Source organism: Drosophila serrata, unplaced genomic scaffold (assembly GCF_035046125.1).
Source record: "Drosophila serrata isolate PLE 108 unplaced genomic scaffold, ASM3504612v1 contig_280, whole genome shotgun sequence".
In the NCBI taxonomy this organism is placed as follows: Eukaryota; Metazoa; Arthropoda; class Insecta; order Diptera; family Drosophilidae; genus Drosophila; species Drosophila serrata.
In genome coordinates this window covers 164,406-189,965 of record NW_028257178.1, presented here as the reverse complement: position 1 = coordinate 189,965, position 25,560 = coordinate 164,406, and the positions used below count along the sequence as shown (strand labels likewise).

Below are 25,560 nucleotides of genomic sequence, written 5' to 3'. Positions count from 1 at the left end.
TAACCACGCCTTCTCGCCCATTTTCAAGTAAAAGTATTAAAAACTCGAGAACAGTTGGTAATTTCTTTATTATAAATAGTGGAAAATTTATTCAGATTCTTCTTAACGTATTTCAAAACAGTCTCCTTCATTACTTCGTTAGTTTCATCTTTTAACGAGCTATGCCAGGTGACTGCATCTCTTTCACTTAAGATTGGCTCACCAAAATGATCAATAACTTCGTATGGAAAACCATTTTTTGTTTTATTTTGCACCAGAGACACAGAGACTATAGAAAGTAATGGATCAGACTTTTCTATAGCCTCCAGGAAAAAATAAGTCATATTGTCAATATGGCTACATTTTCTGGCGTTACTTCAGTGTTTAGTTTTGAACAGTTTGTGCCTCGCTTTCCATGTACTTTTCGTAAAGGGCCAACTGGAACAATTAATATACTAAAATTTTGTGTGCTGCTCGGTACATAGGGTATCTTGAATAGCTCGAAAGTTTTAAAACAAAATAATTCGATTTTGACAAGGTTTGTTAATATGAAGTCCCATATCTTTCCGAAACGCGTTTTAAATTTCTTGTTTCCGTACCATCAGTTTTTCTTTATCTATTCCCTTGACGGGCCGCTTTTTTAGCTCGATTCTATTTGATAATTTTAATACGTATTCAAAAAAGCATGAAGGGACCTACTCCATATTTATCAGTATTTGGCTTTATGTCAAACGTATTGGAATATAAATTAGTTTTTTAAGGAGGTAGAACATCCTGAACGCATGTCAATTGGAGGATTTTTAAAAAATTCATTTTGACAAAGTTGTTAAGAATATAACTTTTTATTTATTAGTATATCAAAGTATATATGTTAAACTAAAAAATACTTGTTGAAAGAAAAAAAAAGGATTTACGAATGGCGGAGATATAGCTAGTCAAAAAAGTCATTTTTTTAGGGAATGGTCGTATGGTGTATATGCTGCACACCACATTTGTTATCTGATTTTCAAAAACTAATTTTTTTTACAAACTATATAAGTATGGCTATAGTATGACGTAGCCGTTTTGGGAAGCAAAATTGTGAGCAAATGGGAGCACTGCATTATTTTTTGACGAAATTTTTGTTTTACAAACTTATAACTTTAAAAAAAATGTCATCGAAAAAATCCTACGTCATGCCATAGAGAAGGTTATAGAGAAGCTGTGTAAAAAATTTGAAAAGAATCGGTCCAGCAGTTTTTGAGAAATCATGTACACCGTTTTAAAAAATGTAGTTTTGAGAAAAACGCAAAAGAAGATAAAGAAAGTATTTTAAGGTATACCGGCAGAGCTCACTTCTAATGGCTGTAATATCCACAAATAATGAGATATTTTTAAGCCCAATGTCTTAAAATGACTGTAAGGATATCGCCATCAAAATTGTGTCAAAATGTCGCATGAAATTTGGAGGGTTTTTCAAAAATTCATTTTGACTAAGTTATTGGGAATACAACTTTTTATTTATTAGTACATCAAAGTACATATGTTAAACTAAAAAATACTTATTGAAAGAAAAAAAAATATTTACGAACCTCGGAGATATAGCCAGTCAAAAAACGATTTTTTTTTAGGGAATGGTCGGATGGTGTACATGCTGCACACCACATTTGTTATCCGAAATTCAAAAACAAAAATTTTTTATAAGCTATATAAGTATGGCTATAGCATGACGTAGCCGTTTTTGGAAATAATTTTTTTTGAGCAAATGGGAGCACTTTGAAAAAAAAAATTTTTTTTTTTAACAAAATTTTTGATTTAAAAATTTATAACTTTAAAACAAAAAAACATATCGAAAAAATCCTACGTCATGCCATAGAGGGCATTATAGAGAAGCTGTGTAAAAAATTTGAAGAGAATCGGTCCGGCGGTTTTTGAGAAATCATGTACACCGTTTTAAAAAACGTTGTTTTGAGAAAAACGCAAAAGAAGATAAAGAAAGTACTCTACGGTATACCGGCAGCGCTCACTTCTAATGGCTGTAGAATCCACAAGTAACGAGATATTTTTAAGCCCGATGTCTTAAAATGACCGTAAGAATATCAGCATCAAGACTGATTAAAAAAAAAAAATTACATTTTTAAAAAATGTCAGGGTGGTCTACCCCCTTAAGGAATTTGGGTTGGGTTTGCTCTACACATTAGACACGACTGACAAGATTTCGTTCCTGTTACTAATTTTAACACCTTGCCGTCTACAAGGGACAAGTACCTTGTAAGAGTAAAAGTAAATATTGAGACTTTTAATATGATTGTACAAGTTTTCCTTTTCGTTTAAAATAAAAGATGCTGTTTCCCTAATATATACAATTTTATCGCCAAAATCTTGTGTATTGTGTCGATTTATTCAACCGAATAAATCTTAATTTTTATACCCTTGCAGGGTATTTCAATCAGAGTTTGCAACGAATATCGGAATGCAATGAATATCGGAATATTGGAACGATTAAGAAATTAATACAATTAAGAATTAGAACTTTTTCAGTTTTCAGCAGATTTTCATCAATTTGAGACATAGCCCTTTTATATAATTTTAGAATTTTGATTTCAATTTTATGAAAATCGGACGACTATATCATATAGCTGCCTTACAAACGATCGCTAGATATAGAGGGAAATGCAAAAAAAAAAAAGGAAGACTGTAAATATAATATTTTAAGGTGAATGAATTGAAATTTAAATCAGGCATTACTTCATTGTTTTTGTTCCATAAATATGTATAATTAATATTGTTATATTAAATCCTAATGATCGAAGTTCTATTTCCAAGGGTATATAAACTTCGGCGTGACGAAGTTAGCTTCTTTTCTTGTTTTATAATTAATCTATTGATTATTGCTTGTCAATTATTGTTTTTTAATTGTTCATTTATCTTGTTCTCTTATATGTATATCCGTTGTTGGTAAAAATTGCTCAATTTTCCGGTTAGTGTTTTAATAGTGGTGTTTTTGTTCTCTGCTACTTTCTCTGTTTTTTATCTGGGTGTAAGTTTTTTTACAAGTACTGTGTCGCCTGGTGAGTATTGAAGCGGTTGTTTTCTCTTTTGATTCTGATGTTCTAGATCTGTAATTTGTTTTGTTTTTTTTTTCTGTTTGTTTGTTTGTTCTTCCCTTTTTTCCTCAATGTCTTTTATTAAACTTGGTGTTGTGCTTCTGAAAAATTTGTCTATATGTAGGTCTGCCTTTCGTTACTAAGTGTGAGGACTTATTATATTCTTGAACTGACTTAAAAAGCAAGTCTATAAATGTCATGCTCTGGTTGTCTTTTTTGAGACATCGTATAATTTCGTATACTGGTCGGTGAATACGGAGCCGTGGTGTGTACTGATATCTTAAGTTGGTCTTTTAACATAAACCAAATTAATGACGAGCTTAGTGCTTGTTCATAATCCATTACTATTAATTTCGGCATATCGAAAGCAATAAGCATTTCTCTTAGTGGATTCTTTATGTCTTCAGATGCTCTCGACTCTAAAATTTGTACTTGAGCATCTTTAGAGAATTTATCAATACCTGTCAGTACGCTATGTTTTCCTGTAATGTAAATGTCTTTATGAATAATTTCTCCTTTGTAATTAGAGATGGGGTGTCGGTCGTATTTTGATTTTTTACAAGTTTGACAGTTTAAGAATCTGCATCTGTTGTCATTGAATAAAGTTTGTTTTTTACGTTAATGAGTGCTTCTACTGAAAATATGAGATTTTGAATTGATTGATTATTAAATTGATTTCTGCGCGGGCTCGAGACATTGCATCTGCCACTACATTAGCAACTCCGATCTTGTACCTGATTTCGTGGTTATATTCACCAATGAGATCTCTTCAGCGTTTTAGCTTTGCGTTATGGTTATTTATGCTATTTAAAAAACTCAAGGGTTGATGATCAATGTATATTACTACTTTTGAATATCCATAAAGATATTGTCTTAAACTTTGAAGGGCTCAAACGACTGCGAGCATCTCTCTTTCGTTTGTAGCATAATTCTCTTCAGTTTTCGGTAGGGGACGCGATGTAAATGATACTGGTTTATGATTTTACTCTAAAACTGCAACTGGAATTCTTTTCCGAAATCTTTGTATGCAAGAGTTACATTCCTGAAGACGAGAGTATTTTTAAGTTTCTTGAATGCCACTATAGCTTCTTTGCCCAAGTTTATTGCGGTTCTTTTTTGACTTGGTCTTTTATGTACCGCCTTCCTCGCGCCCATCTGACAAAGGTGTCCAAAGCCTTTTCTGTACTTGACTGTCAAGAAATTCACAGTCTCTTGCGAGACACCGAAGTTGCCAATTTGGTTCAAAATTAGAGATAAGTTGTTGATAAACGGTTTGGTAGAATTCAACTATGGTGTTGCTACCTTGGTTAAGTGCTACCTTAAGGGGTAGACCACCCTGACATTTTAAAAAAATCAAATTTTTTATTTTTACTTAAGGGGGTAGAACACACTGACATTTTTTAAAAATCTAATTTTTTTTACTTAATCTTGATGCCGATATTCTTACGGTCATTTTAAGACATCGGGCTTAAAAATATCTGCCATTAGAAGTGAGCGCTGCCGGTATACCTTAGAGTACTTTCTTTATCTTCTTTTGCGTTTTTCTCAAAACTACGTTTTTTAATTTCTCAAAAACCGCTAGACCGATTCTCTTAAATTTTTTTACAGCTTCTCTATAACGCCCTCTATGGCATGACGTAGGATTTTTTCGATATCATTTTTTGTTTTAAAGTTATATATTTCGAAAACAAAAATTTCGTAAAAAAAAAAATTTTTTTTTTTCAAAGTGCTCCCATTTGCTCACAATTTTGCTTCCCAAAACGGCTACGTCATGCTATAGCCATACTTATATAGTTTATAAAAAATTTTGTTTTTGAATTTCGGATAACAAATGTGGTGTGCAGCATGTAAACCATCCGACCACTCCCTAAAAAAAATTCGTTTTTTGACTGGCTGTATCTCCGCCGTTCGTAATTATTTTTTTTTCTTTCAATAAGTATTTTTGAGTTTAACATATGTACTTTGATGTACTAATAAATAAAAAGATGCATTCCTAATAACTTAGTTAAAATTAAATTTTTGAAAAGCCCTCCAATTTTCATGCGTTCAGGGTGGTCTACCCCCTTAAGTTAAGTTGATATTCTAAAGGTTTTAGATCACGTTTGTGCGCAGAATACGCTGTTAGAACTAAGTTGTTAACTTATATATTCTTGATAAGCATCGCCAGCCGAGTCGATCTAGCTATGTCCGTGCGTCTGTCCGTTTCTACGCAAACTAGACTCTCTCTTTTGAAGCTATTTGAATGAAACCTTGCGGTTAGTTTTCTATATATTCTCACTCGTATATATGTCGGAACGGGCTGGATCGGAAGACAATATCATATAGATGCCCTACAAACCTTTGGAAAATTTGTAGAACAAAATTATAACTTTTTCAGTTTTCAACAGATTTTGATTAAATTTATTATACATATATATGTTTTATTATATTCTTTAATTTTGTTTTTAATTTATGAAAATCGGACTACTATATCAAATGGCTTTCATAGGAACTATCGAAAAAATAATACATTTTAAAATTATAACTTTTTTATTTTTTTAACATATTATTGTCAAATTTGACATAGTCATTGTATATTATTCTAGAATTTTGATTTAAACTTAATGAAAATATCATAGCTGCAGTACAAACGATCATTAGATATAGAGGAAAATAAAAAACTGTGAGTGTCAAAATGTAACTGAAAAACTGTAAATATAACAAACGATCGTAAGATATAGAGGAAAATAAAAAATTGTGAGTGTCAAAATGTAACTGAAAAACTGTAAATATAACAAACTAGCTGTACCCTGCCACGTTTCTCTGTGGCATATTGTGGTTGCACGCATAAGAAATAAGTCAAACAAAAAAGAATAATTTTCAAATTCATTTAATTCTGTAATACTTGTGGGTATGCAATATTCTTCGTTTCTCCATTCTCCGCGTAAATATAAAGACTATCTGGTTTTCCGACACGGGAACACGCAACATATAATTATCCGTGTGAAAAACAATCTGCATCCAAATCTAGACCACACAACTCCATAGATTGACCTTGAGCTTTATAAATGGTCATTGCGAACGCCAAACGAATGGGAAACGGAAATCTCTTGAACTGGAACGGTTTATCAGTCGGGATCAGAGGAATCCTAGGAATGAGGACATCCTCACCTTTGAAAGGACCAGTTATGATCGTTGCTTCTACTACGTTGTTCATCAATTTCTTGACTGCAAGTCGCGTACCGTTGCAGAGTTTCGGCTGATTTATATTTCGGAGCATGATAATCGGCACACCTATTTTTAATTTCACTATGTGTGGTGGCATTCCAGGCAGATCCAGTGAGTTTAGAAATTCCGTAGGGTAATTAACTGCTTCCTCTGCCTGCACAACGGTATCTATCGACTTATATGTAATTTCGTCGTTTCTATGCTGGATTAAATTACATGATTGAGCTGGTAGACATCTTTGTTCTTTACAGCAAGAATCGCTTGTCCACTGAGCCAATCGTGATTCCTATAATTTATTCTGATATCGGGGAACACTTTTTGGATAGGTCCTTCCTTCGATGTAACTAAATTACAGAAATTCTCGGGCAATACTATTTTTCTCGACGTGTCATTGACTGGCAGCTTTCCGTTCCCCGTGTCCAGTAGCTGTCGTGAGAATACGTCGGCTGAGTCATCGTTCTGTAACTAGACACGCATATTCGTCTTCAACTGTAATGTACGTACATGTTGCCACAATATAGAATATTTTAAGCAAGCATTTATCTCGTCAGCTGGTGTCGATCGGGAAATCACAGGCAACGTTTGCCTGAAATCCCCTGCGAGCAATATTAACGCATTCCCAAATGGTTGGGCAGCTCCATGCAAATCCCGCAATAATCGAGTTTATGAGTTTACATCTTTGCAATACTTTTCCCATGCCAGATGCTCTGGAAAGGTTGCACGTAGGAGTCTCGATAATTTGCATGTTCAACGGCAACTTCAGCGCTGAATGAGCACTCCTCCCACCAGGTAACAATGTCGCAGCGATTCCAGATGAAGCAAGAGCTAAAGCTATGGCCTTGTTAGCTCGAACCGTAGCCAGAATCAATGTAATGAGGAATGTTTTCCCCGTTCCTCCTGGAGCATCCAAGCTTCAGCTACCCTTGCCCTGTCGCGTTCAATATTTTGAGAGTGAATCAAATCGATTGCTGCAGAACGCGACTGCCTAACTCGTAATCGTTTTCTCTCTAGCCTATCTGCTCGTCTTTCTGCTGATTCCGCTTTGTGCATCTGCATTGCTCTCAGCCGCTCAGTCTCTCGGATAGAGGCCCGTTCTTCGTCAGTCATATTCGTAATCTTACGTCTTTTTGCTTCTGTATTGCGAGTACGACGACCCAAACTCGACTTCTTGGGTGACATGACTTCGTTTCTTACTGAACCTGAACAAAAAAATAAAATTGTAATCTCCAATTTCTTCTTTCAATATGTTTTGAATGTTTGACAGCAAATGCTTTGATTCAGCTGGCTGCCTGTAGAGTGCGCAGCAGTAGGGGCACTGGGAAACGCGAAAAAAAAACCTGATATATTCACAAACGCAGATAAGCTATCAACATCAAAAGTAGACAATAACCCAGCTGGAACCTCAACGCATGTTGTGTAAAAATTTGGGCTTAAACGGTTCAGAACTTTTCAAGTCTATGAAGGAAGTAGACACAAACAGAGCATTTATATATATATAGATATACAGTGGTGAGCTAAATTGAGTGTCATGATTGACAACACCAACAACACAAGGAAATCCAACAATTTTTATACCCTTGCAGGGCCGGATCTTAGAACTATTTCATATAGCTCCCATAGGAACGATCGAGAAATTAATACAATTACAAATTATAAAATTTTCAGTTTTTAACAGAATTTGATCAAATTTAAGTTATAGCCATTTCATATTATTGTACAATTTTGTGTTAAATTTTATGAAAATCTGACTACTGTATCATATAGCTTCCATACGAACGATCGAGAAATTAAAAAAATTAAAATGTATAACTTTTTCAGTTTTTAAGAGATTTTCATCAAATTTAAGATACAACCTTTTAATATTTTTCTACAATTTTGTGTACAATGTTTTGAATATCGGAGTACTATATCATATAGCTGCTAATGGAAAGATCGAGAAATTAATACAAATAAAAATTATAACTTTTTCAGTTTTCAACAGAATTTGATCAAATTTAAGTTAAAGCCGTTTCATATTATTCAGTTTTTAAAAGAATTTGATCAAATTTGAGATTAGTCATTTTATATTACTTTACAATTTTGTGTAAAATTTTATGAAAATCGGAAGACTATATCATAGAGCTCCCATGGGAACGATCGAGAAATTAATTCAATTAAAAAGTATAACTTTTTCCGTTTTCAACAGAATTTGATCATATTTAAGTTAAAGCCATTTCACATTATTCAGTTTTCAAAAGAATTTTATCAAATTTGAGATATAGCTATTTTATATTACTTAACAATTTTGTGTAAAATTTTATGAAAATAGGACGACTATATGATATAGGAACGATCGTTAGATATAGAGGAAAAATGCAAATCTTTGATTTTTTTTTTTTATGTATTCTTGGACGTTGATGCACTAAGGTCAGTACATTTAAGTGGCCCGTATGACACCAGGCACGTGCCTGTTTGGGTTAGGTGTTAGTAGGCGCGATGAAAAATATAGCACAGAATACGAGGAAAATTGACTACCGGCGTGCTGCCAGATTGTTAGCTTGCATGCTTACTAAGTGTGTTAGTATTAAAGATTTTAATTTGGGAAGGTTATCTACGTTAGAGATTAGTGTGTACAAATCATTATAATTTGCACATAACACTCTAAATGGTTCATGTAGTTCAAAGGAGGTTCTACCAAAGACCATACAATTTAGAAGATGCCTCACGACCATACATTCGTTGTGCAATATGAGGCTAATTTTTTGATTCAAACGACAATAGCGCTCTCCCTGCTCTCACAACCCTGCAGTACCGCAAGTTATCAATAGGCCGCTGTTATCAACATGTCATCAACGCGCCGACTGCGACTTCTACCGAGGCGACGCTCTGCCGACTGCGACTTCTATTACGACGCTCTGCCCACGATACAGTTACGGCGGTAGTCTAGACGGCATTCGTCGTCAGTACCATGGCCCGGCCGTTGAGAAATTTGTTGATGAAACATCGATGTTTCATCGATGTATTAATCTCTAACGTTGATAATCTTTCAAAACTAAAAACTTAAAATCTAACCCACTTCGTACACTTGCAGGCAAGCAATCTGGCAGCACGTCAGTAGTTAATTTCCTCGTACTCTTTCTATATTGCCTATCGCGCCTATTACCACTTAACCTAATAGACACGTGCCTGGTTTCATACGGTCCACTTGAGTGTACTGACCGTAGTGCATCAACGTCCATTAAGGTTAAATTTAATATTTAATTTTGATTTTTATGATGAATCGGCATATATGTGCATATATTTTATGAGTCCAAATAAGTTGCCTACTGAATGAAAACCTTTTAAATTTAAATCTTTTGACAATTTTAAAGAATTTTCATCATTTGAAAACATACAACTGACAATTTTTTTTTCGAGCGGCCAGGATTAGATCTGCTTTCCTTTTTATGGTAATCAATAATATATGCATTGTCCTCTTTTCAATCAAGTTTTAAAACCGGTTTTAAATTATTGATGTTTATTTTTTTCTACTTGTAAATTCAACAAAACGTGTTTTAGTGTTTTTCTTCATTAAAAACTTTCCGATCGAAGCGAGCTTGGCGCGGAGATGTCATACTCTACCACTGCAATTGATTATTCCATCTAGTATATTATCAAGAAGGAAATCAGAGACTTGTATCACTAAGCAAGAAACACATAGAGGAGTCAAACAGTACCAAAAAGTACTATCACAAAATCGGCTGAGCCTGGAACCCCAGAGCACCCGAACGATGTGTCTAGAAGCCCAGAGTGCCTTCGGCTTTTTCGAGTTCGAAGCAGTCGTTCGAAACCGAGCACAACAAGAATTCACTTTTCAGTGGCAGATCGGCTGTGTAAGGATGAGCAGGGGTGCGTCTTCTTCATAGGTTTCGGACGGCCACAGCCAGTGGGCCGAAGCGGCGGCTCACTTGCTTATGACGTCACAGCAATACTAGCGCTTGCATTGGGGGACAAATTATTTAAGTTATCTAACTATAATTACCACTTATTTTAATTTAATTTTTTTGTCTGACAATATATTTCCCAAAAGGCATTTTGTTGATGAATCATCGATGAATTGTTCATGAATTTGTTGATGAATCATCGATGAATTGTTAATGCATTTTTATTTAAGTATTTATTTATTTAATTTAATTTTTTTTTCATTTGCTAAGTAACAACAAAAAAGTGCGCTAAAACAAAAGCGCGCCCAAATATGCATACATATGTACATACATACATAGATATTGACATATGTATGTAAGCATAATCAAACAAATCAAAGAATCTTAGAAAATCAAAACAAAACAAAAAGTGACACACGCAAATCACTTGCATAGACAACAACAACATACCCTGCAGTACCTGTCATCAGTAATTCAATATATTTCCCAAAAGGCATTTTGTTGATGAATCATCGATGAATTGTTGATGAATGATCGATGAATTGTTGATGAATCATCGATGAATTGGTAATGAATTTTTATTGATGATAGCCTATGACATGCCCATGTTAAATTCATCAACAGTTTGTATGGACTGTCATCGATGAATCATCAACAGTCAAGGGGGTGCTGTTGATGATTTTAACATGGGCATGTCATAGGCTATCAATAAAACATTCATTACCAATTCATCGATGATTCATCAACAATTCATCGATCATTCATCAACAATTCATCGATGATTCATCAACAAAATGCCTTTTGGGAAATATATTGTCAGACAAACAAAATTAAATTAAAATAAGTGGTAATTATAGTTAGATAACTTAAATAATTTGTCCCCCAATGCAAGCGCTAGCCGCTAAGTATTGCTGTGACGTCATAAGCAAGTGAGCCGCCGCTTCGGCCCACTGGCTGTGGCCGTCAGAAAACGTATGAAAAAGACTGCGAACAGAAATTTGCACACGCATACAAACGTGTGAGCGCTTGTACACATATACACATATACACAGAAACGAGAGCACAGCGCAAAGAAACGCACCCCTGCTCATCCTTACACAGCCGATCTGCCACTGAAAAGTGAATTCTTGTTGTGCTCGGTTTCGAACGACTGCTTCGAACTCGAAAAAGCCGAAGGCACTATGGGGTTCTAGACATATCGTTCGGGTGCTCTGGGGTTCCAGGCTCAGCCGTTTTTGTGATAGTACATTTTGGTACTGTTTGACTCCTCTATGTGTTTCTTGCTTAGTGCTTGTATGTGAGTAACTCTTTCGTTTCCAACACTACCTGATGCCACATATATTACATGTACAGTCGAGTCCCGATAATTCGAAATGGCAAGGGGATCACTTTTTTTACGAATTAGACGGGAATTCGATTTATCGAGATTTCTATTTAACGGGGCTCAAAAATGAAAGAGTTGAATAAACGGGGTTTTTAATTAAAATTAAATTAAAATTAAACAAACATTATAAGTATGTACAAAACAATAACATAAAATTATAGTAACAAAAAATTAAACAATTAAGCAGAAACATTAAATTATAAAATACAAAAATTCAAGCTTTAAAATAATTGGTAATTTTTGATTGCTTGGTCACTTTCAGAATTGTTGGGCAAAACTTCTTCCAAAATTGGCTTGCATTATAAACTCTTTTTTCTGTAGAATTGATGTTATTGTTGATGGAGCGACATCGAATTGTTTTGCCACCTCAATTTTCTTTGTTCCATTATCAATCGCCGAAATAATGCTTTGTTTTTGCGCAATTGATAACGTCTTTTGCGTACGTTTTTGTGACATTTTCACAGAACGATGTTACTCTCCGAAAAAAAATCAGCAAACTAAAAGAAAACAGCGAGAGAAACACAAAATTCATAATGCATAGCGACATAAAGAGGCAAGCTGTATGCAAAATTAATAATAATTACAAAAAAATTCGCATCGCATTACGATTTATAAGAGGTTACGAAACAAAATTACGATTTATAAGAGGTTCAATATTCATTGCGTTGAGCCAAAAAATACGAATTAACGAGGGGACCAAAATGTATGGAATTTTTACGAATTAACGAGTTTTTTTCAAGGGGAAAGAATTTTTTACGAATTATCGCGTTTTTCAATTTAGCGGGGTACGAATTATCGGGATTAGACTGTATAGTTAAAGGTTCGTGAGTTCAACTTTCTGACTACCACGTACTTTTGGTACCAGGTATTGCATTTCATGAGTATGCTTTGTGTTTTTTCGTTTAGTTGTTGTTTTAAGAATTTGTTGATGTCTTTTGTGCTAAAGTTTGGTGTGCTTATAATTGTCTTTTTCAATGTTGATTTGGGTAGTGTTCTAAAATGATTTTGTGTTGTGTTATGCAGTGTGGATGCAATGCAATGGTCTTCAGTATGTTCGAATTTATATGCGTTTGTAGATTTTGAAGGTTAAAAAGTCTGTCAATTTCTTAATGATTGAGGTAATAAGTCACGGGGATCCGATTTGCTGGTATAGTTGTCTTTTCGATATATCTTTGAACGAGTTTGTGAGCCTAGGGTTTTCTTTTTTTCTGTGCTTCGGTTTATTGTTCCTTTAATTAATACAGATTGGGCGTTATTTATCTATCCATGGCAGTACGGTATGCAGTTGTTAATATCCTTTCTGTTTGTTATTTTGGAATTGTTTTTGCATCTAGGCTATCTGGCTTCTGAAAGGTTTAGAGTGTTTAAAGCCAAGGCATCTTTTGCATTGCATTGGGTGTGGTATGTATGTACGAGTAAACTCTATTTTATAACCGATCATTTTCTTTTCTGAAAGATTAGTTAAATAAAAAGTTTGTTTTATTTCAGAATTTCGTTTTTAATTTTATGAAGGTAGGTAGGTAGGTTACAGTGGTGAGGCCCATTGCTGGGGCCTCCAGTTAGAGCTAAGCTCCTTTTTGTTCCACTCCCTCTGTTTGTTGTTGTTATTCACTATCACTACCATCCAGAGTCAGCAAGGAAACCTAGGATTGCTGAAACTTTCAGCTTTTCTATGTTTCCCAGTGACTCCATCTGGTAGGCATCAAAGTGGCGAAATCTGATGTTGTTTAGCGCTGGGCAGAAGCAGAGCAGATGTTCCGGTGTCTCTTGCTCTGTAGGTTGGTTACAGCTACATATTGCGTTGTATGGCAGTCCCAACTTCATTGCGTGCGAACCGATCGCTCAATGTCCTGTGGTGAGTGCCATGAACCTGCTGATATCCCGCTTGCTCTTAGATAGCAGTTCACTGGTTCGTTTCTTGTCGTACCTCTGCCAACATTCCCTTGACCTTCTGTGGTCGTTTTACTTTGCCATTTTTTATTAGCCTTGTCTGGATCGCGTTTAGGAAGATCGGTAATTCGAATTCAGAACTTAGCCCTGCCGAACCTGCACGGGCTAGTTCGTCTGCCTTCTCATTTCCTGGGATCTCGTTGTGTCCCGGTACCCAAGTTACTTGTACCTTATTTTTGTCGGCAAGTCTATTAAGGGCCTTCTTGCATTCTGCCACTGAGTCGTGAGTTTGTTTTCACGGCAGATAGGAATTTTATACCCGCTTGGCTATCCAAGTAGGGTCGAACTCTTTTGCCCCTGAGGTCCTGCCTTAAGGAAATTTCGACTGCTTCCCTTATGGCTAGTAACTCAGCCTTAAAGACCGTCGCTGAGTTAGAGAGATTGAAAACATTTTTAATTCTCCAATTTTCAGCGAAGATCCCAGCCCCTAAGCCGCAGCTCATTTTTGAGCCATCGATGTAGAGGGACACCTTGTTCTCCACTACTACTCTGCCCCTACTCCAGTCTTCCCTTGATGGGTATGATGTCGAGAATACGTTCCCGAATTTCATTTCCGCAATCATGTAGTCGGTCTTAACGTCTGTGTTAATGCCGCTGTTTGCAAGGATCTTGCCGTGCCCGGCGCCGTAGTCCCTCCAGCAATTGCTCGCCTTCAGTCTTACTGCGCTCTGTGCCGCAGTGTCCTTCACGAACAGCTCTATCGGTATTATATCCTGGATAGCGTTGAGAGTAGCCGCGGGGCATGAGCGCATTGCACCCACTGCCCCCGCACTCGCTGCCCGTTGCATCCGTGTCAGCTTCGTTCTGTTGTAAGCCCTAGTTAGTGCCGGCCACCATACTAGGGCTCCGTATGTTAGAATTGGCCGTACCACTGCAGTGTAGAGCCATAAAATTATCTTTGGGTGCAGTCCCCATTTGTTCCCAAACATTTTCCTGCAGGAGTAGAATGCAATGCTTGCTTTCCTTACTCTTTCTGCAATGTTATCTTTCCATGAGAGCTTTTTATCCAGAATAACTCCTAGATACTTCGTTCGCTCCGATAGTTTTAGCTCCATGCCGTTTATACTGGGCATGTTGAAGGGTGGTATCTAAGTTCTTCGTGTGAGGAGCATAAGATCCGTTTTAGTGGGGTTGATACCTAGTCCGCAGGTTTTTGCTCATTTATTTAATCGACCTAGCACACCCGTCATTATTTCGCTAATAACGTCAGGGTATGATTCTGATACTAGCCTCTCTCCACAGCAGTGGGATGTGCGTCAGTCTTAAACAAGCTTCGTAAATGGCTTTTAGCTATTTGCAAATGCTATCCTTGGCTGATTGTAGCATTGCCGGTATTAAGCCGTCTGGGGCCGGGCTTTTATACTTATCGAAAGAATCTATTGCGCAGTGGTAATGATGTCTTTCGTAGGTGTGTCCGTTTGAGAGTTCGTTCCCTCCTCGGGTTCCGAGCTCACTCATAGGCTTCCTGGGAAGTGGGTGTCAACTAGTAGCTCTAGTGACTCCTCAATTGTCGTCGTAGCAGAGCCGTCTGCTCTGTTGATCATGGTAGGGCTTATGTGCCCTTTGCCGTGTCCTTTATGCCTTCCAGTGACTCGCAGTAGTTTTGCCAGGACTCTTTCTTGGCCTTGTATACTGCCTTCTTGTAAATTTGTTGTGCCTCTTTGTATGTTCCCCAATGCCGGGTTACATAGCTGTAGTTAAAGGACTTTCTCGCGCTCTTTCTGACCTCGCTTAGTTCCTTTGTCCACCACGGTGGGTATTGCTTCTTCGAGAATGTTAGCTTACAAGTCTCTTTGAAGGCGTTGTTCAGAATATTTGTTAGGTCCTCAATCTCCTTGTCGAGTGCCTTTGCAGTGGATATAGTCTTGATCCTCCTTCCGCTTACTTTAGATTGGACAATTTCGCTGAAATTGTTCCAATCCGTCTTACGGGGGTTTCTTTCTTGGACGTTGATGCACTAAGGTCAGTACATACAAGTGGCCCATATGACACCAGGCACGTGCCTGTTTGGGTTAGGTGTTAGTAGGCGCGATGGAAAATATAGGACAGAATACGAGGAAAATTGACTACCGGCGTGCTGCCAGATTGTTAGCTTGCATGCTTACTAAGTATGTTAATATCAAAGATTTTAATTTTGGAAGGGAATCTACGTTAGAGATTAGTGTGTACAAATCATTATAATTTGCACATAACACTCTAAAAGGTTCATGCAGTTCAAAGGAGGTCCTACAGTGGCGCAACACTAATGGGATATAGGATCTAGTGGTTCTACATGGTACATGGAAATTAAGCTGACCCAACAAGTCAGCACTTTCCACATCACCATGGATAAGGTTAAAAATAAAGGTTATCCCTAGCATCGTTCTACGATTGGCTAAGGACGGCAAGTTTATTAATAGGAGTCTACTAGAGTAGGAAGGTAATCTTTGGTTTGCATCCCAATTTAAACCGCGTAGAGCGAAAAGTAAAAAGTTCTTTTGAACCGACTCAATGCGTTTACTATGGACGCCGTACTGAGGGCTCCAAACGCAGCATCCATATTCTAGGATAGGACGAACTAAGGAAGTATATAAGGATTTTCTTCTTGGCACCTGTTTCTTAACTGGTGTCGTTATTTCAAAGAAAATGTATCTATGGTCTGAGAAGTCTGTTGATACCCTCCAGTTCTCGACCCTGTAAATATTTTGTTCTATATGTAATGTGAGGTCTAACACCTCTTCCCAACCTTGAACATTTTCCGTGCTCGGAAAGATGAAGGTCGGCCTATTACCCTTATTACATATCGTAACATTCCTACAGATAATATTGTCAAAGAGTGACTCACCTCTTCATCTCACCTCACCTCATCCGCCGCCACGAATCTGGCCACTGCTAGGTCAGGTGTGCTGAGATTGGGACAGAGAAAAGCATTATAGTGATTCTTGATTACAATGCAAGCTCTCGACCTACCATTCGAGTTTGTGCACAGTAATGTGTATCCTTGGATTCTCAGTCCAGCGACTTGCCCGTCCCTGGTCCAAGGCTCCTGTATCAGACCGATGTCGATATCCTTCTCCCTTAGAAGGATCGTGAGATTAGCTGAAGCGTGCGAGCTGCGCTTCAGGTTAATCTGCACGATTCTCGACATCGATGTTGGTGGGGGTGGCGTCAGGAGATTTGTCATCGATGACCATGTCGTCCAACACTTTCTTGGTGTCATCGACCTCCTCCAGAATCTCGTCCGGCTCGGCCAAGAAGAAGTTTATCTTGGCCTTCCTGATGCCGTACCGGACCTTGTGGTCATTTGCCTCCAGCTGGGGCAGACAGCGCTGGTTAATCAGCAGGAGGAAAGTCTGGCTCGCCTTCATTTCCTGCTCTGCTCTGGGCCTTCAGACCGGCGATCACCCTCGCATGGTCAGTTTTGCCCTTTGGTAACCAGATGCGAGCTCTGGGTCTCCTTGGGATCTCCCTGGCGTGGACTAGCCTAATCTTAAGGCCAGCCCATTTGTATCTAATCTTAGCCACACACTCCGCCAGGAAGCTGCGGGAGAACCCGTCGTCGCACCTGATGACCCGGTGCCCTCTAACCACGTCTGAGGAGTCGAAGGAGGGGATGGGGCCGGCGGTCGGCATGCTAACCAACCTGTCGGTCACCATGTCGGCCAACTTGGCCTCGATCTCCTCCCACTACTCCGACAGCAGGCGACCGTCGTCTTGGAGCTCGTCCACCAGTGCCATAGCCAGACTGTCTCTGGCCACCTCGCTAAATTTCTTTGCCTTGCTGACAAAGTTAGTCGCACGCGGCTTACCCTGTGGGTCCTTCGCTCTCTTAGGTGCGCTTTCGCTCACTTCCTGTGAGCGAATTCGCTTCGCCTTCGAGGGCTGGAACGCCGCCGGGTTTGCGGCTTTGTATTTCTCAAATTCCGCGATCTCCGCAAGGAATTGTCCTCGGCATCCCGAGGGTCGGTTTTGCCCTCAGCCTCGTTCTGAGCTATCTTGCCGAGAACGAAGCGGGCTCTTGACCCTCGCTCGTCTCTGATGGTGAGACATTTTCGCCATCTCTGAGGTGGTGCCCAGCTGAGCTCCACCTGTGTGTTTAGATTGGGGAGTGCTACTCGCCCTCCCCTCGGATTGCGACTCTTCCTCGTCGGTCTCCGATGCAATGTGAGATGCAGCGACCAATCTCGGCCTCTGCATCTCCTTCTCGTCCTTCGTTGACAGTTTTTGGGATTTATCCTCTCCCGGGAGTTCCGAAGCTCGGTTTGTGGAGGTCATTTCAATTCATGAACGCCCGCTTTGCTCGACCTGGCAAGCGCAGCGGGCCAGAGGGGGTTTTGGGCTTTGAAAACAGGTCGACCGCAGCTTCGCACCAAAACTGCGGCAAGGCCACTTACTACTCAGGGTTGCCTGGCCCTGGGAAGGCTCCGTGCAGACACAGCTGGATTAACCCCTCAGCTGCGAACCTGGAAGTCAGTGTGCACGGGTCGCATCACACACCTGACTTGAGAGGAGGCTGATTAAAGACTTACCTAAGTCCGCCCGACTACAATTGGTCAGCATCCCCGATCGAGCCTCGACTGGGAACCTGCTTCCAGCCGCCCTCGCTTGGGGAGTATAGTCGCATTACCGATGGTGTACACAGTTACGGCGGATGACACAGTCATCCGTGGATCCCCCTGTGCACCCTATCGGCTGACGGCCAATTTTATGAAAGTCGGGAGATTATATTTCGGAACCCTGGGGTCCTTCGGTCCTCAAATACTTCCACTTATTTACACTACATGATTTTATTGCTGGCAAACCATGTACGAAATTCCTTAGAGCGCTTGCCTTGTTTTTGTTTTGTCTCAGAACCGGCGAAAGTAAGTTTAGCCAGTTTGGTGTCTGTTTATGGGGAAGACAACAAATTTGCCACCCTTGAGCAATAACTACGAACGCACGAATAGGTCGATTAAATGCCGTATTTTATTTTCGTTTTCTCTCTGGTCGGAGCTGCAACTACCGATCGAAACATTGACTTCAATATATATACATAATCTTAAAATGTAGCTTAGCATAGATAAGGCGACAGAAAAAGAAGAGAGAGAGGAATAGATAAACAAAGAGAAGTAAAGAGCGCAGCAGGTGCAGCCATACACCCATGCGCGCACAATTAGGCGCTAGCGGTCTGCTCCGAACATACTCCCCCCGTTGGAAGAGGTACTGTTCCAACTTCATCGGCATCGTGGGTCAGAACGGCTAGCTTGGCGATTTTGTGGATCCTTGACGACGGCAGCTGAGACAGACTGAGGAGTTGACGCACTCGGCAGCCCTCCAGACACGATCCAACCAAGTTTGGTGTTCTGAAGGGTTGGCAACGCGCTACCCAAATAAATTTGTCCCGCAGCCATTATTTTGAAGAAGAGTCCAGCACCAATTATAAGATCAATCCGCTCTGAACGATTAAAATGAGGATCAGCAAGCGAAATATTTTGCGGAATTTTCCACGATGTGGCATTTATGTTAAAATGAGGCTGATAATCCGTGATACTTCTAGTTACAACCGCGGAGAATGAGGCACGATAGCTTGCATCCTGGGATTGCGCTACAATGTCGACTGCCGTATCGGAATTCAGAGAGGATTCCCCAATCCCAGCGACTAGGGTATGCGATTTTCGACAATTCAAATTAAGTTGATTCGCTAGACGAGACGTTATGAAGTTTAGTTGAGACGCCGAGTCTAAGATTGCTCGGCAAGGCATAAATTCTCCAGCCTTGTTTCTCAAATATATGATCGCGGTTGGAAGCAACACGTAATCAACAGGCAAAATATCTGTGGGGCTTGGTGGAGGGTTCGATGAACGGTGATTAGGTTGGGATGATGAATGCGATGATGAATGCGATGATGAATGTGATGATGAATGTGATGATGATGGCTGAGAGTTGGGAAATGGATCGGATGATAGAGATGAGGTGGTGGATGGTACAGATGGGTCCTGATTAAAATGCAACAATGAGTGGTGCTTCATATGACAGTATCTGCAGTGCGTTGACTTGCATTGCTGCAAACTATGCCCCTTGCGCAAACAGTTGAGGCACAGGTGCAACTTCTTTGCTTCTCTAAATCGCAGATTCGGGCTCAAATTTAGAAATCGAGAGCATTTTGGCAAATAATGATCCCTCGCATCACAAAACGTACATAGGGGAAGATTTGAGCTACCAACTGAAGCAATGAAGCTATACCCATGCAGGGCTTTTCCAACCTGCCGGCTTGGTGTTTGCGTTACCAAGGCTTGATCCGAATTTTCCATAATCCTACACCTCCTTTGCAAGAACGACTCCATAGAATCCCACGTAGCTAGGTTGTTGATGGACAAATCCTCCTCCCATTTTTCCCGCGTCCTCTGATCGAGCTTCCGTGCGACGATGTGAATAAGCAATCCGTCCAAGATTTGTTGCGTAGTGGCCAGGGTACGGATTGCTCGCAGATGCGAATTCATGCAATCGCTTAACTCCCGAAGACCCTTGGCTGATCCCTTCTCGACACCTTTTAACCCAAATATTGCCTGTACGTGTGCCTGAAAATGTAGAACTTTATTATCAAATCGATTTTTGAGTAAGTCCAAAGCCTTTGTATAATTGGCATTCGAGGGCTCAAGCGAACGTATGGTCTCTAGAGCCACACCGCCTAAACTTGACCTTAGATATTGTAATTTTTCAATATCACTTAGCTCTTCGTCGTTTCCGATGACCGTGCTGAACGTTGCAATAAAATCCGGCCAATCGGAATAGGGTCCATGGAACCGAGCTATCTCCAAAATTGGCAATCGAGGCTTCCTAGATCGGAAAGAAAGATCCGGATGATTAATAATGTCGATGGATGTTGAATTTGCAGCGGTTGCAGCCGGCAATTGAGATTTGCGAAGCGCCGCTAAACCTCGATTTATTTTCGCCTTCACATCCATGAACGCCGTGGAGAACTCAATCCGATGGTCGCTTGCTATCTCCGAAAAGTCCAATTTTTCCAGCGAAGTCTGTGCGGAATCAAAGGCCAAATTTAACGAATTTATCTACTCCAGCCGCGCCAGTAAATCAGCTTCATCAAACTGATCTACAGTCTCCGGATTTATGTAATAATTCATCGAGCTCAATTGCCGCAAAAGGGATTGGGCCTTGGCTCGGTAGAAGTCCACGTCACTTGGCGGCTCATTTTGATGCTGAACCGAATTTTCCGTAGCCATCTTTATTTTCTCACGCGAAAAGATTTAATTAAGGGAAAATGTCTGACCGCTTCGGTATATAGGAACCCGTTTAGTTTTCACCGCGCAAATTTAGGTTAATCAGCGTCACCGAGATGCAACGGAACCTCGACAATGTTGTTGTTGCAATTGTCTGCCTCGAAACAGCGGAGTTTTGGCATACGCACGTCTATGCTATATATGCATAAGTATATATATGTTCAATAGGCGCTATTAACGACGCTTAAGCGCGAGCCACCTTTCTATACAATATTTGGCACAACACAGCTTTTGTTTATCAGCGCGATTTAAACGAAAATCAGCGGCCGGCTATATGCACTCAGCTTTTTATGTACAAGGTATGTGTGTATGTGAGTTTGCTTGTGTGCTTATGACCGAATGCCAGTAAGCGACAGCGAAGCAAAGCGATTTGTTTAAGCGATATTAAACAACGAACACCGGGTTGCAGGCTCCGAGCCAAAGAATCACGTCGGGGTCACCAAAATGTTTATGGGGAAGACAACAAATTTGCCACCCTTGAGCAATAACTACGAACGCACGAATAGGTCGATTATATGCTGTATTTTATTTTCGTTTTCTCTCTGGTCGGAGCTGCAACTACCGATCGAAACATTGACTTCAATATATATACATAATCTTAAAATGTAGCTTAGCATAGATAAGGCGACAGAAAAAGAAGAGAGAGAGGAATAGATAAACAAAGAGAAGTAAAGAGCGCAGCAGGTGCAGCCATAAAAAAATCTAGTCTGTTTGATAAATTCAAACACACCGGTTCTCACATCTCCCTTTCTTCTTATTTATCTGCTCGGTAAAACGTTACCGTGCTGAATACGCAGTGTTACGTAAACTAATTGACTCGTTGAAGGGTACAGTTCTCACAGGATCCTCACCATTGTTAATCATAAAAGAAATTCCTTTCTCTCTTTCAATTGAAAATTCTACTGTGAAAAATGGTTTTAAAATTGCCGATCTAATTGGAAAGTTCTAAAAAAATATATATTCAAATTAGACTTTTTCTTACAACATGCCCAAAACGAACATAACTTTCAGTCTTAGTTAAGTTAGGTTAGGTTGAACCGGACGGTCCTCCTGAGGGGGCCAACCATAGGCCAGTATGGCCTTTATCCGGACGTTGTTATCACATGGACCTGGAGAATCTTTCGCGGTGTTGAAGTCCTTTAGGGTCGCGGTTGTTTTTGCGAAGGCAAGTAGTTCAGCTGGCGTCCTCTTGGAGGCATCTGCTAGTGATGCCAGTACTGGAGCACCTAGTAACTTCACTAAACTTTTTGATGCTTATACATACATTGAATACCAAATAACCTTTGTTGAACCTATAATATCGTAAGCTTTTATATGATTGGTGTAAAGTTTTGACAATATTCTTAAGGTGTCAATTAAAACGAAATAAATTTACTATAAGAAACGAAGTTTGTATACCCTTGTATATTGCAATTCGATCATAAATAAAACAATATAACATATATATTTGTGTTAAAAAACGACGAAGTAATAGCTACTTTTATTACAGTCACATATACTTCCTATGAAAAGGTTATAAATTTGAATTGTACAGTCTTCCTATACTTCTTATATTTACAGAATGATTGAAAACTCAAAAATTTATAATTTTGAATTGTATTAATTTCTCGATTGTTCCTATTGCAACTATTTAATATAGGCGTCCGATCGGACCCGTTCCGTCTTATATACGAGTGAGAGTATATAGAAAACTAACTGCAAAGTTCATTCAGATAGCTTTAAAACTGAGAGACTAGCTTGCGTAGAAATGGACAGACGGACTCGGACTCTGAATCAGGTTGGATTGGAGAGGTCTCAATCTTGAATCATTAAGAAATGTTCATGCAAGCCATCCAGGAATTTTCATACAGTAGGCGTTAGAAAACCTGAGTTCGGAGAATTATCCGGAAATCAATTAGGAATTCTGCTAGGAATTTGTCGTGAATTTTGTCACGAATTCCTCCCTGAATCAGAAGGGAATTTTGTAACGGATTCTGAACGGAATCAGCCAAGAATTCGAGACGGAATCAAACAGTAATCGTAGGGGAATTCAGAATAGAATCAGATAGGACTCTTAGAGCAATACCAGGTGGAAACACAAAGTAATCGTAGGGGAATTTAGAGTAAAATCAGATACGAATCCCAGAGGAAAAGATGTAGATCACCGGAACCCCCTGTAGCGCTTGCTCGGCAGAAGATACTTTTATTAGCGCCATCTGTTGGTCGATCAAATGTCGAAGGGCTGCGTGGCCATTGTAGCAAGCGTAGGTCGGCTAGGGCACTAAAGATCGGGTGAGTGAGCAACAGAAGCATTTGTTAACGGTCTCCCACTTTCACATTGGGTTACCGACACTTTTCCTGCGTCATCTTCCAGGAGTTTGTAGCGCTCGACGGCCCCGACGAAGAGAAGAAGGGCAGGCTGAGAAACGACGCCGGCGCAACAAGCTTCTTGGATTGCCCAAGGACATTCCCTGTCGTTACGCTCAGCAGAGCTAGGGAAAATATTCTTTTTTAGATTTATGCGGTTAATGAATAATTAGTTGCCGATGGTTGTAAATCGACCTTTGTCCCCCTTAGCAGCTCTAGAGAGCACAACTAAGCAGAAGATTCGCTAGCAGCCGTACGAGCTTTTATGCTAGAGTCGGCATAGGTGTAGATTTCAGCAAAGCATTACACTCAGTCTCATGTAATTTGTTTGGGCGTTTTCAACTCGCCAAAGTATGGTTAACTTGAGCCCCATGCCCCATCGCGACGAATAATTGTGGAGAAAGGGATTTTTCGAGCCCCGAATTTAGTCAGGCATTAGTAAAAAAAAAAATATTGAAAAACTAGTGTAAGAGAGAATAGAAATTATAAGTTAGGTTAATTGTGGAAAAAGTACGGCAAAGAATAATGGAAAATGAACCTATGTATGGGTAACGATTAATGTGCGGCAAAGAGAAATATTAATTCGTTGCATTCCTGTCAAATTAGTAGAACAAAATCAAATTAAATAGCGCGGGCCGAATGCTTCGTTTTCTTGCAGTTTTCTCCCGATCTTCATATTCTCTTTTAGGGCGTCCCCATTGGATGTGAGTTTCTCTTTTTTTGCATGTGACGCTTACTCCAAATTTTCAGCTATCTTCCGCGGAAAGCGCTTTCATCGGTGGAGAAATAAAAATGGTGAGTGTTGCGGTTATGATTTAAATAAATTCAAGGAAGGCTGTTAAAGATGAGAGCTTTTTTTTGTTATTTTTGTTGTTGCAACATGTATGTTGATTTTTAGTTAACGTAAGCAGGGAAAGCGAGATATAATATCTTCCTTCGACTTGCCTTAAATTGCCTTTGCCATTATTCCTTATTAATTTCCGAAATCGAGTTCAAGGGCGTATACCTATTTATTACTTGTATGTTAAGTTTTAATGTTTAATTGCCTATCTACGTTCTCTATTTTAAGGAATGATTTTATACCTTTCTAGTTTTAAATAAAATTATTATAATGTTTTAAATTGTAGAGGATTTGCCGAAGCTTGCCTTGTAATATAGGGTAGCACTTGTAAAAGGGGTCGCTCAAGCTATATAGCGCTGAGGATGGGAGGGACCATAGGAAGGGTGGGCAAACTAGAGCCTCCAGAACACCAGGAGTGCTGAGAAGGGGCAAATAAACCAAAGAGAGATAAATTTTTCCTTAACTTTTATTTGTGTGTTGTCTGCATCTATGTACCGGTATAAGCTTGTTGTTGCACGCATTCATTTATGTTTAAATTTATGTGAAGGCAACCCGAGATCCGAGCAAGACCATCACTCCCGTAGCCGACGAGCCGAAGCCGGAAAAATATCTCGAGCTAACAACTTGCCTGTAATATTCGTTTGTGAGTGTAGCGATTCGTTACACCCCGCCCAATAGTAAATATCTGGCGCAATTTATAATTTATTTTTTTATTTATTTATAAAACTTTATAATTTATTCAATGATTACCACAATTTTTCTTAGCTCAACTTCTTGCATTTCCCCTTAACGTATGTTACGGGTCTTTCCTTCCGGCTCTTGCCTCGTCAATCTATAATTAAAATACATATGTATGTTAGAATCAAATGGACAATATTTTCCAAAAATATACACACCAATTTGACAGAAAACAAATTCTGGAAATATAATGGCCTTCCCGTTCACACCGTCTAGATTAAAAAAAATTCAGGTTCAAAGGCAATTCTGGAAATTAATTTTTTTAACTGAATACAAATAAGTCAATTACCATTTAACAATATTTAATAAGTTACAATGCAAAACACTTGTGAATACTTCAGGTGTCATTAGAGCTGCGAAAAAATCTATTCCAACAACGATTCTTTTTTTTTCGGTAAATAATATTTTTCATCATCTCACTTTAATTTCGGAACCGCTGCTCCGAATCCCTTCGAAAACAACAACGAATATGAAGTCAGAACATCGGCAGTAGCCGAACACAGGTAGAATTTTTATTGCCAACTTTGTTTCGGAGTTCTCTTACCGAAACCCAAGAGATTTGTGTTTGTTTTTCGACAACACGACACCAGAAATCAGACAGGAAAGGAATTTTGGTACTGAAGGGATATTAAATTACCCTGCAAGGGTATAAAAATACCTCTTCCCCACCGGTTGAGGAAAAAAATTCCCACGTTTTCTGGCAAGAACGTAGCAAAGATTTCAAAACGAGTCTCTTCACTCAGTATCATAAATATATAGATTGATATTCTCGTATTTAGCGCTAGTTAAGTGGTAAAACACCTAAAACCTTGTAACTTCTAAACGTCTAAAGTACGATTTCAAATATATTTGCATTGACATAATTTATGTA

General features: G+C 39.2%; 2 protein-coding genes across 5 annotated transcripts in view; one reads left to right on the top strand and one right to left on the bottom strand.

Moving 5' to 3' along the window:
- LOC110188792 (congested-like trachea protein) overlaps positions 1–25,560 on the top strand; it is a 43,512-nt gene that overhangs the window by 2,735 nt on the left and 15,217 nt on the right. The gene's annotated exons all lie outside the window — the stretch shown is intronic.
- Positions 24,646–25,560, bottom strand: part of LOC110188791 (uncharacterized) — a 50,588-nt gene continuing 49,673 nt past the window's right edge. For both annotated transcript variants that reach the window (XM_086836567.1, XM_086836568.1), the window contains exons 3-4: positions 24,848–24,901; positions 24,646–24,783 (exon numbers count right to left, since the gene is read on the bottom strand). In XM_086836567.1, coding sequence (XP_086692693.1) covers positions 24,779–24,783; positions 24,848–24,901 — 59 coding nt within the window. In that variant the 3' untranslated portion in view covers positions 24,646–24,778. The remainder of the gene's footprint in view (positions 24,784–24,847; positions 24,902–25,560) is intronic.